Consider the following 13035-nt stretch of genomic DNA (forward strand, 5'->3'; position numbering starts at 1 on the left):
TTACAGAAACCAAGGATTTATGTTTGAATCTCTACGTGAATACGACAAGGCGAAAGAAAATTTAGAGAAAGCACTAACGATTTCAGTGGAGATTGGGGACAAGCGCGGGGAAGCAACATCCAGTGGAGAACTAGGTATTCTATTACAATTTCTTGGCGAATATAGTAAGGCTGAAGAATATCTCAAGAAGGCGATTTCAATAAGTAAAGAGATTGGAGACCGTGAAAACGAGTTTCGATGCTATTGCCATCTTTCAATGGCGAAGCTTGCGCAAAAGAAAATCCTGGAAGCGTCTTTCTGTCAGGTTCAAGGTATGGAAAAGTTCGAAGATTTGCGAAATTCTCTAATCGACAACGATCAACTGAAGATATCTTTTTCAGATCTGAACAGGTTGTCTTACCTTCGTCTAGGTGCACTGTTTTGTGTCATGGGTAAAACAAATGATGCTCTTTACGCTGTAGAGCTAGGACGAGCTAGAGCCCTGGCAGACTTGATGGCAGCTCAGTACTTTCTTGAAAAGCATATCCCATCTAATATGAAATCATGTGTTGGCATTGAAAATATTATAAATAAAGAAAGTAACTGCAATTGTCTATACATCTCTTATTTTGAGCAAATCATATTTTTGTGGATTCTTAATACAAGCGGAGTCATTAATTTCCGAACATTAACAGTAAATGAAAACTTTTTTCGCAACGGATTAGCTCCCGATTTGGATGACTTTTTTGCTAAAAGCATCCGCAGCTTTGGTATTTTACCGGAGGATGAATGCGAAGATCGATCATTGAATGGCATTCAACCCAGTTTGAAATCATCTCGGAAAGGAAACCCTGCAGCTTTGCGACTTGTAGAAGATGACGATGAAGAAACCCAAGATCCCGAACCGAGTCTTCAGTTGCTTCACAAAATGATTATCGCTCCTGTGGTTGACTTACTTGATGAACCTGAAATAACCATTGTTCCTGCCCCTTCCTTGTACCAAGTTCCATTTGCAGCATTATGTGACGAGAATGGGAAGTATTTATCACAGAACTTCAGGATCCGCATCGTTCCGTCCTTGACGACACTCAAGCTCATTCATGACAGTCCAGCAGACTATCACAGTCAGATTGGTGCACTGATAGTGGGCGATCCTGACGTTGGTCGGGTGTTTTACAAGGGATATCTCGAAAACTTCAAACCATTGCCTTGTGCCAGAAAGGAAGCAGAAATGATCGGACGTCTGCTAGGCGTTCAGCCTTTGTTGGGGGAGCAAGCCACTAAACATGCGGTACTTCAAAGGATACATTCAGTGAGTCTGATACATTTTGCTGCCCATGGTAACGCCGAAAGAGGAGAAATTGCCCTATCCCCTTTACGCGCAACTCATCAGTTTCCACAAGATGAAGACTACCTATTGACCATGTCTGACATTTCACAAGTTCAACTGCGAGCTAAACTGGTGGTACTAAGCTGTTGTCACAGTGCACGTGGACAAATAAGAGCCGAAGGAGTGGTTGGAATCGCTCGAGCGTTCCTAGGTTCCGGTGCACGCTCAGTGTTGGTGGCACTGTGGGCCTTAGGAGACAGAGCAACAGAGCAGCTTATGAATCGTTTCTATGAGCACCTTTCTAATGAAAAAAGTGCCAGTGAATCTCTTCACGAGGCAATGAAGTGGATGAGAGGAAACGGATATTCTGAAGTTTGCGACTGGGCGCCATTTGTGCTGATTGGAGACAACGTGACGATTGACTTTGGAAAATTAAAGTAAGTTAAATTTAGAGAAGTAAAGATACATACTGTACGAGATAATAATCACAATTAAAAGCAGCTAACATTTTCGTTAAAACACAATTATGACAGTCTCGTGTCATGCTACAATTTTGGACAGAACCTAGCTGGCCTAGGTTATAATGCACTTTGTAAGAATCAAGCGCCTAAAATACCCTGATAAGTAAACTCCTCCTCTCCTCTTCCAAACGTCATGTTACTTGTAAGGGTCTTAAGCAGTAGCGTTCGCATTCAGATCCAATCAGTATGGATCAGAGGAGACGGAAAGGAAAAATCATTACAAAACAAATGTGCACGAAACAGTTATTGTCCAAAATTGTAGTTTCCCAGCCGATATTTCATGGCACCGAGTTAGTTCCACGAAATAGATTGGAGAGCGGCTATTCGACTCGACTAAACTCGACTCGACTCGACTCGACTCGACTCGACTCGACTCGACTCTATCTGAAATCTCAGTCGTTAATAGTACAGACACTTAATTCAAATTAGCCGGTGCCTACTTATATTCCGCTATGTCTCTATAACTAAAAGTGGTTTTATTTAACTCTAAGCTGATTATTTTTATTATTATTTCTTAACATTTTTATTCTTTCAGGCTGGGGTGACGAAAGGGTATCGGTGTCTAAAATACCCTTGGCTGTCTTTGCTTAATATAAATAAGAAATGAGCCATAACTTTTATACACTCGTTATACGGCAGTTGTCATTAAATTTCTTTTTATCGTCTTCTTTTAGGAAAAAAGAGACGACCAACAGTGGACTTGGTTCACCGTCAGATGTGTATCGCAAGTGATGTACTGTAAATACTTTGACTTCATAAACTTGACGTTTATTTTAAGTTCACGTGCATTGTCTCACAAATACAGTTTTTTAACTGTCAGCTAATAAGGAAGCTATTCCACTGTTAAACTTTATCTTTTTTTGGAAAAAAATGAGCTTCAAAAAATTGAGCTTCAGAACGTTTTCAACGGATTTCTGGGACAGAAATGTGTCATTTCCATGTTGTTTTATGCTTTTGTTAAAAAAGACTAGTAAAAAAACATTTCGTAAGAAAATGCATTTAACTTGCAAAAAGAAAAACAGCTATGACAAAACAAACAAACAAACGTGAGTTTGGAAGCGTTAGTTTGCACTGAGGAATGGCTTAAAAACCAGGCAAAAGAATTGGGAGATAACCAAATATTCTCACTCACACAATTTATTAAAATTAATTAATAAAACTTATTGCACAGTGGATTCCATTCTGTCAATTTGTGTGGACTTCTTTCAGTATTTTTTAAAAGGTTTCAAAAATGTTTATGATTACACAAAAGATGTATAAAAACACAAACTTTCTCAGAGTAGTTTGTAAGTTATTAGCCTCTAGGTATTAATACCTAGTGTCTGTTTCGCCTCTTCTAAAAAACGTAATTTAGAAGTGACTATGTTTACTGATAAATGCCTTGCTGGTTTACACTTAATGTTTTTTCGCCACATCAACAGCCTAGCTGGAACAGAATGCTAAAATGAGAAATTATACTTTATCGTGAGCCACTTTAAAACAAACAGAGACTCGTTCGCATGGTGTAGATGTTGTCAAACTTGTAAGAACAGTTGTATTGTATCTACCTCGTGAAGCAGGACAGATGTAAAATAAATTGCTGTTGGGCCCAAGTCTTGTTTTCTTCCGTTTAGGTATGGTCATATAAAGATTTTAAAAGAATCTTCTTTGACGACCGTACGTCATGAAAACGAAATTCCGCCAATACTTTCAATTTTATCGTTTATTGATTGTTTTATCGTCGCCAACTTCCTCAGTCGAAAGCATCCTGTTTTATTTGAAAGTATTTTGGAGTCAGTCGGATGGATTAAAATATTGTGTGTCCTTTGACATTTTCTTGTAACGATTCGTAAAATAGAAGAGTGGCATGTCCTAGTTTTCAAGATCATGAGTAAAACCCCAGTAAAACTACGAATGCATGGCAGCGAGCCGAAACAGGAAAAACAGAGGAACAAGCCATGTTAATAGTAGAGCTGCATTTAAGTTAAACAACGAAATATGCGCGTTCCTTAAATTCGATCCGCTAATGCCTTCTAAATATTAAAGCAATAAAGGCAAAAGTTAAGCCCAAAAACATCCCCAGAAATCCAGCGGCAGTTAGAGAGGGCGAAGGAAAGTTTATATACGGGCGAGAATCGGCGTAGAACAGTCAAGAACGATTTTTTTTCGCCCGTATAAACTTCCCTCGCCCAACTAACTGCCCCTGGGTCTAGGAGGATGGCCCAAAAGCTTGTGGCAGCTAACCCGCAGCTTCATTTGTTTCAAGGTTTATCTGAACATAGAAAATCTAAACTGCAATTACAGGGTTGACAATAGAATTGGCCACATTTAAAATGACAAAAATGTAGAGCAGAGGCAAATGGACACATTTGGAACTATATGATGTATGCAGTGAACTACAGCACTCGAAAATCAACTGACAAAGGAAACAGCTATCACAATAAATAAAGTCTTGGAGAGTTCCACGTTCCGTTCTGGCTCCTTTTGTCTGTCCATTATTAATGGCAGTAACGCTGTAGTTAAGTCTTGTTTGGGTTGCCATGAAAGACACTCAGGTAATCATCAAAGCTAGAACGACGGTAAAGCAAAAAGGAACAATGCAATGAATTTAATAACAAAATGTCGTATAGAGCAAGCAAGCGGTTGCCTAAACTAAAAAAAAGAAATGACCAAAAATTAATTTTAAGGTCAACTTATTAGAAAGAAAATGCATTCACTATTTATTGTGATAACTTTATATTTACAGTTGGTTCATAGTTCCTTCCAAATAAATTAATTTTTATTTGAACTTTTCAATTGTTATTCAAGGTACAGTTGTGTTGAAAAGTAATTTTTTGACAGCGCAGTAGGACAAATCCTTTGTTTGGTTTTAATTAAAACTAGGTATTCTATTACAATTTCTTGGCGAATATAGTAAGGCTGAAGAATATCTCAAGAAGGCGATTTCAATAAGTAAAGAGATTGGAGACCGTGAAAACGAGTTTCGATGCTATTGCCATCTTTCAATGGCGAAGCTTGCGCAAAAGAAAATCCTGGAAGCGTCTTTCTGTCAGGTTCAAGGTATGGAAAAGCTCGAAGGTTTGCGAAATTCTCTAATCGACAACGATCAACTGAAGATATCTTTTTCAGATCTGAACAGGTTGTCTTACCTTCGTCTAGGTGCATTGTTTTGTGTCATGGGTAAAACAAATGATGCTCTTTACGCTGTAGAGCTAGGACGAGCTAGAGCCCTGGCAGACTTGATGGCAGCTCAGTACTTTCTTGAAAAGCATATCCCATCTAATATGAAATCATGTGTTGGCATTGAAAATATTATAAAGAAAGAAAGTAACTGCAATTGTCTATACATATCTTATTTTGAGCAAATCATATTTTTGTGGATTCTTAATACAAGCGGAGTCATTAATTTCCGAACATTAACAGTAAATGAAAACTTTTTTCGCAACGGATTAGCTCCCGATTTGGATGACTTTTTTGCTAAAAGCGTCCGCAGCTTTGGTATTTTACCGGAGGATGAATGCGAAGATCGATCATTGAATGGCATTCAACCCAGTTTGAAATCATCTCGGAAAGGAAACCCTGCAGCTTTGCGACTTGTAGAAGATGACGATGAAGAAACCCAAGATCCCGAACCGAGTCTTCAGTTGCTTCACAAAAGGATTATCGCTCCTGTGGTTGACTTACTTGATGAACCTGAAATTACCATTGTTCCTGCCCCTTCCTTGTACCAAGTTCCATTTGCAGCATTATGTGACGAGAATGGGAAGTATTTATCACAGAACTTCAGGATCCGCATCGTTCCGTCCTTGACGACACTCAAGCTCATTCATGACAGTCCAGCAGACTATCACAGTCAGATTGGTGCACTGATAGTGGGCGATCCTGACGTTGGTCGGGTGTTTTACAAGGGATATCTCGAAAACTTCAAACCATTGCCTTGTGCCAGAAAGGAAGCAGAAATGATCGGACGTCTGCTAGGCGTTCAGCCTTTGTTGGGGGAGCAAGCCACTAAACATGCGGTACTTCAAAGGATACATTCAGTGAGTCTGATACATTTTGCTGCCCATGGTAACGCCGAAAGAGGAGAAATTGCCCTATCCCCTTTACGCGCAACTCATCAGTTTCCACAAGATGAAGACTACCTATTGACCATGTCTGACATTTCACAAGTTCAACTGCGAGCTAAACTGGTGGTACTAAGCTGTTGTCACAGTGCACGTGGACAAATAAGAGCCGAAGGAGTGGTTGGAATTGCTCGAGCGTTCCTAGGTTCCGGTGCACGCTCAGTGTTGGTGGCACTGTGGGCCTTAGGAGACAGAGCAACAGAGCAGCTTATGAATCGTTTCTATGAGCACCTTTCTAATGAAAAAAGTGCCAGTGAATCTCTTCACGAGGCAATGAAGTGGATGAGAGGAAACGGATATTCTGAAGTTTGCGACTGGGCGCCATTTGTGCTGATTGGAGACAACGTGACGATTGACTTTGGAAAATTAAAGTAAGTTAAATTTAGAGAAGTAAAGATACATACTGTACGAGATAATAATCACAATTAAAAGCAGCTAACATTTTCGTTAAAACACAATTATGACAGTCTCGTGTCATGCTACAATTTTGGACAGAACCTAGCTGGCCTAGGTTATAATGCACTTTGTAAGAATCAAGCGCCTAAAATACCCTGATAAGTAAACTCCCCCTCTCCTCTTCCAAACGTCATGTTACTTGTAAGGGTCTTAAGCAGTAGCGTTCACATTCAGATCCAATCAGTATGGATCAGAGGAGACGGAAAGGAAAAATCATTACAAAACAAATGTGCGCGAAACAGTTATTTTCCAAAATTGTAGTTTCCCAGCCGATATTTCATGGCACCGAGTTAGTTCCACGAAATAGATTGGAGAGCGGCTATTCGACTCGACTAAACTCGACTCGACTCGACTCGACTCGACTCGACTCGACTCGACTCGACTCTATCTGAAATCTCAGTCGTTAATAGTACAGACACTTAATTCAAATTAGCCGGTGCCTACTTAAATTCCGCTATGTCTCTTTAACTAAAAGTGGTTTTATTTAACTCTAAGCTGATTATTTTTATTATTATTTCTTAACATTTTTATTCTTTCAGGCTGGGGTGACGAAAGGGTATCGGTGTCTAAAATACCCTTGGCTGTCTTTGCTTAATATAAATAAGAAATGAGCCATAACTTTTATACACTCGTTATACGGCAGTTGTCATTAAATTTCTTTTTATCGTCTTCTTTTAGGGAAAAAGAGACGACCAACAGTGGACTTGGTTCACCGTCAGATGTGTATCGCAAGTGATGTACTGTAAATACTTTGACTTCATAAACTTGACGTTTATTTTAAGTTCACGTGAGTAGTAATGTACTACACTCTAAGGCAAATTTGCCTTAGAGATAGTACATACTACTTTCCAGTACTGGGTCCAAATATGGTAATAAAAATGGGTCCAAATATTGGGTCCAAATATTGGGTCCAAAAATGGGATCAAATATGGAAACAGTGCTGGAAATCAGTGTTGGATAAATATTATATGTATTTCATATTAATTTGTTAAATTAATATGAAAATCAATTATTACATAAAATGGATTGAAACCCTAGAAAACCAAGCCTGTAAAACCAAGCCTGAAAAACCAACCCTAACTCAACCCTAGGTTCAAAATAAAAAAAAACTTCTTATACTAAAATTCAAAAATGGAATCAAAGTGCGTTTAAATCAAACTTCTTATACTTAAATTTTATATTGGAATCAAATCATTGAAATAAAAAATTGAATCAAGTATGTTTAAACGCATTAATCATTTAAGAATAAAATCTCTTTTCTATATATAGAAAATGAATATTTTGGGATTGACAACATATTATGATAAGAGATTGAATGATTTATTACAAATTTGTAAAATGCTTGAAGATGAATATAAAATTCAGCATATACAATATAGAAAACCAAAACAATTAATTATCCCTTTCGAAATGAATAATCCTTTTGTTGATGAAATTGAGGATATATTTGATGACCTTGATAATAAATTTAACAGCTACGTTATTACCAATTTAAACGATATAGCTGTGATTGAAATGCTCGTTTTTAACCAAGCTAGTATTATAAACATTGATAAATATTTTTATGATGAATTTGACAATCTTAAAGATATTAACTATATTAAGAAGAAGTTTGAATCAATTTTTTTGTGAATATATTATAGAATCAGAGCTTAAGATTCAAAAAATATTTTTAATGTATAACATATAAAAATTAAAATCTTATATAAATATATATGTGCCTTTTAACAGTCATATTGAATAATAATGAGTATTATGTTCATTATAAATATAAATCTTATGGTAGTGATGTATTTGGTAATTTGATTAATATTCATACTAAAAAAACACCAAAACAGTCTTTTAATAAATATAATGAAATTGTTGTAAATCTCGCGGGTTTATTTCGTTTTAGAGACAAAATTTTAAAAAAGCAATTTATTTATGAATGCTTTCATGGGCCTATTGAAGATTGTGATATTATGATTTTAAACAATAATGAAACAGATTTACGATTATCTAATCTTGTATGTATGTCTTAAAATATTTTTTGTAATCAAATACTGATTTATAAAAATATTATACTTAATATTTTTATTTGCATGTGTAATACTTGATAATTGATTTTAAGGCACTCTTAACATATACTCCGTAAATAAAATTAAAAATTGTTTATATATCTTTCAAATCCTTGATTGGAATCCAACTGTTGAAGTCATCACTGTATCCTTTCCACTTCACTAAAGCTTGTTTCTTCTTATAATCCCTCCGAATGACTTTATCAATTCTGAATACATCCTGTTTTGCTTTTAACAGTTCAGGTTCATAAAAGCTTCCTTGTATGTCTTCATTATTGAGATCTTTCAATTTGAAAGTAATAGGATTAGTGTATTGTATCTTATCGATTGTAAAAATTTCTTCGGTCTAGTTTGGCGTGTACCCTTTATCGAAAATATTTCTTTTATACTTCGATATTCGAACCTTATCACCTATTTTGAATTTCGGTTTCTGTTTTGATGTTTTCATATCACCGTATAAATTGAAATATACTAAGCCTTCATTCTTTTTCCTCGATGCTTCTCCGGGTGTCATTTTAATGCTTGAGTGTTTGGTATTATTATACTGTTTTAACAGCTTGGGTAGCATATCGAGGTACGTCGTATTACCTTGAGCAGTAAATTGTTTCCACATTCGGGTTTTAATTGTCCTATTCCATCGTTCGCATACGCTACTTTTCTCTTCATTTTCGGTGGAGTATAGTGTTATACCATTCTTTTCCAAAAGCTCCTTCATATTTTTATTGTAATACTCTTTCCCTTTATCAGTCCAAAGATATTGAGGTTTACGCCCCTCTTTGAATATGGTTTTGAATGATTGAGTTACAGTTTCACCTTTTTTGTCTTTTAGAGGCACTATCCAACCATATTTACTGAAAACATCCAGTACCATGAGAAGATATCTGTATCCCTTGTTCCATTTACTAAACTGTTGCATTTCAACAAGATCACTACACCATATCTCGTCAATTCCATTTGATATTACTCTTCTAGTTTTAAATTTTCGTCTGATTGGTTTATGAAGCTGATCGGCTAATTGTTGAGACCAATCATTTTTACTCAACGCCGTTTTCCGTTTTTTGGCTTCCTTTTTTGTTTAACACCAAGACCAAGTTTTCTTTTACTAGCGAGTAAAGCTTGTACTCCTGTTGTGCCCCATGGACGATCTTTGAATGGTATTTTTGATATTTTCTTAAGCATAAGATCATCTGCCTTATGTTTATCAGCTAGTGATTTTGAATTACTGTAATCAATATCATGCTGTTGACATATGCTTTCAAGATTGTTTATTGGATCTCTATATTTAGGATTGTTAGAAGCTAATCTTTCTTCTAATCGAGTACCTGGTCCGCAATAATTGTACTTTTTGCCTGTAGGTGTTCTCATGTGTAGTTCTCCAAGTTTTGATAGGTGTTTTTGAATATCAATGCCTCCCCCTTTAACGAATTTACTCTTATTCTTCCTGCATATATGGCAAATTGATTTTTCAATAAGTCGGTTATTATTCGTTTTTACTTTTTTAGTATTGATTGATTTTGTTTTTTTCTTACACGAAACACAGTATGATCGACACATCTTTGTATATATATTATTTATATTAATCAGCACGACATCAGCAATAGTGGTTGACCCACCTTCCATTCCCCTTATATTCGCTATAACTACACTTGGGATCAAACTTTTCATGTGAATATGCTGATGCGGGCTTCCAGAAGTTGCTGGTTTGAATGCCAGATCGTTTATTCACCATACCTTTCAAAAAGGTTCCGTCCCAATATTTTTAAATAAATCCTTATCACCTCCTGTAATGGCCATTAGAGCACTTGCAGTGTTTTGAGCTTCCCTGAATCCCGGTATTTTATCACCGACCTTTTTGTTAATCGTTTCACCAACTCCACGCCCCTTTTTCTCACTAACAAAACGGGTTTTAGTAATACCACAAGAAACGCATTTCGATTTGAGTATTAAACGATTGTTTTTTGTTCTCATATATTTTTCAGAATTAGGAACTGAATTAGTTTTTATTTTTTCACGTACACAATACGATTTAGTCATTGTATATATATTACGTTACATATTTTTGAAATAATGTTGAATGAATTTTTCATTATTCATTGTGTCATATATGTCAAACACTTCTAATAAATTATAATACGAATTCCCCTTATTCATTTCGTTGAGAAAGTATAAACAGAAGTATCCGCATGTGGTTGTATTTATATTCTGTATCTGATTGTTTTGATGTATCAATGTTAAATTCTTCTTTTTTGCGTGATCGACTATTTCTTGAAATGGAGGCATACCAAAACTATCAAAATAATTGATTACCATATCTTTTACATAAGTTGCAACCCAATGGCTACCGCTCATATAAGATGGTTCAAGATTGTAAATAAATAATGCTTGTCTATGGTTATGTGGTACTCTTTCATCCCTTGACAAAACATCACTGATTGGGATGCTTAAATATCTGCACCATTTTATTAGATCAAAATTACTCATCGGTATATTCTTATGGAATGTTGGCTTTCTTACTTTCTTTTTGGTTTTAAGATCTTTTTTTTTTGGAAGCACCAATCCACCTGTTCTAAGAAATTTATCATATTCATCCCATGATCCTATTACTGGTGGAGGTCTGTAAGATAATCCATCTCTTTTAGTCGGTAGTTTGATTTTACCACCGTTTTTTTATCTTTGTTTTCTAATGTTTGGTGATGGATAATAAGGGTATTCAATTTGCATTCCTGTCCCTCCTTGAGGGGGTGTGACTCGAATTCCTTTTCCAATCATATCCCTTCGCATTTTACTTATTTGGGCTTTAGATAAACTCAATGTAATTCCGTTCCCCTGATTTTTTACTTTATTATACCGTGTTATTTGCCTTTCTGTAAGGTATAACTCAGTATTACTCTTCTTTTTGATCTGATGCTTATCAATCAATAAACTCACTTGACTTGAATTTTTGATTGCTCTGGCTAGCTTTTTCATTTGGCCTTCTGTTAGAGGAATATATGTTGAAATATATTTTGTGCTCATGTATATAATAGTATTAGATTAAATATTACATAACAATAAGTTCATTACCAATTTTATCAATTACGATACTTTCCTCATAAAGTACTACAGCGTAAATCATATAATTGTCAGTAGCTTGTACATTCAATCGATAATGAAACAATAACTGTTTTGGATCATCAGTAACCGATTCCTTATGATTTCTTAAATCGAAATAGATAACAGGAAATAATTCAGAATAATTTTGCAAAGTCAACTGAGTTCCTGAATTGTAGTCGTTGGTTCTGAATGCATATTCTTGAATGTCATTATATAATCTTGGTTTAAAATCACAATCATATTCTAATTCTGGCATAAAATACGAATTTCCAAGTTGTAAACGACAAGTAGATAATTTACATGCATCATCGCCCGAATTTACTTTAAAAGTATCAAAAATGAAGGGGTTTTCTAGTTCATTATTACTCTTGTTTCTTTGCAGGTACACAAATACATGTTTTGCATTTTTAATAGCTGGTGTAATTTGATATACCCCAGAAATAGCAGTTGTTGGTGATGAATGCTTAATAAACTCCCTTAAATATGTCCATTTTGATGCTGTTAAAAAGGTATTATTAACTAATTTTTGTCCAGCTGATGTAAAGTTCAAACGTGGTAGCCATAACTGAAAATCTAGAACCACATATCGAGTTTCATCACCCGCAACACGATAAATGAACTCTCTGTCATCATTTAATGTTATATTTAGCTCGATTTGCATAGGGGGAAGCATTTTGTCGCGGAGTTCTTGAAAAATTGAAAAACGATTTAACGGAATGCTTGCGTATACGTTCTTCGATTCTGAACACAATTCAGCTCTTTTAATTGCTCCTACTTTCGGGGCTGTTCTCATATCACCTGCTAATACTCTATCGTCGAGATACCAATTGAAATTAGTACCAATGGTGTTAGCATAGTCCTGCAAAAATTCAAGCAATCCTTTTATGAAAGAAATTTTATGTAGGTCATTACCATCGTACACTTTTTTACCTCCACTGGTTATCATAACGTGATTGATCATACTGGTACTATCATTGATCGTAGACGTTATTACTGGTGTTTGTAGGTTATTGGCTACAATGTTAGCGCCATCCGCCTTTTTTTAAAGTTTATATTTCACGATAAAGTATCCATTATACCAATCAAACCAGGAAGAACGATCAGTCATATTGAATATATAGCCTGTTTTTTCCTGATATAGTCCATTTGCAGGTTGAATAATTGGCGTTGACAAATTAAACCTGAGATAATCTGTTTTTTCAACATTTTCTATGCTTCTGAAACTCATTATATTAATAGATTAGATAATTTACTTCAATTGTGCTAATCGTGCCAAAATAAGATCACCTGCTTTTTCACTTTTATTCAACACTGATTTTAAGCCTTTCTTTTGTGCTTTGATGATAGGTGATTTATTGATATTTTTTACAGTTTTATTGATATCTTTTACCATTTTTTTAGAATATTGTCCGATATTTGATAAATCATTAGTTATTAAACCTGATCCTTTATGACGATATTGATATAAACCTTTTTTAGGGTTATAAAATTTTGAC

The 13035-nt window shown here is 35.4% G+C and overlaps 1 protein-coding gene across 1 annotated transcript; it reads left to right on the top strand.

Moving 5' to 3' along the window:
- The first annotated feature begins 4888 nt into the window (after positions 1-4888).
- On the top strand, positions 4889-7298 carry LOC144661643 (tetratricopeptide repeat protein 28-like). Its single transcript, XM_078522450.1, has 2 exons — positions 4889-6304; positions 7068-7298. The coding sequence occupies exons 1-2, from the start codon at positions 4986-4988 to the stop codon at positions 7123-7125; spliced, it is 1377 nt and encodes a 458-aa protein (XP_078378576.1). The 5' UTR covers positions 4889-4985; the 3' UTR covers positions 7126-7298.
- Positions 7299-13035: the final 5737 nt, after the last annotated feature.

Source organism: Oculina patagonica, chromosome 7, assembly GCF_052425735.1.
Source record: "Oculina patagonica isolate OP01 chromosome 7, crgOcupat, whole genome shotgun sequence".
NCBI classification, from domain to species: Eukaryota; Metazoa; Cnidaria; class Anthozoa; order Scleractinia; family Oculinidae; genus Oculina; species Oculina patagonica.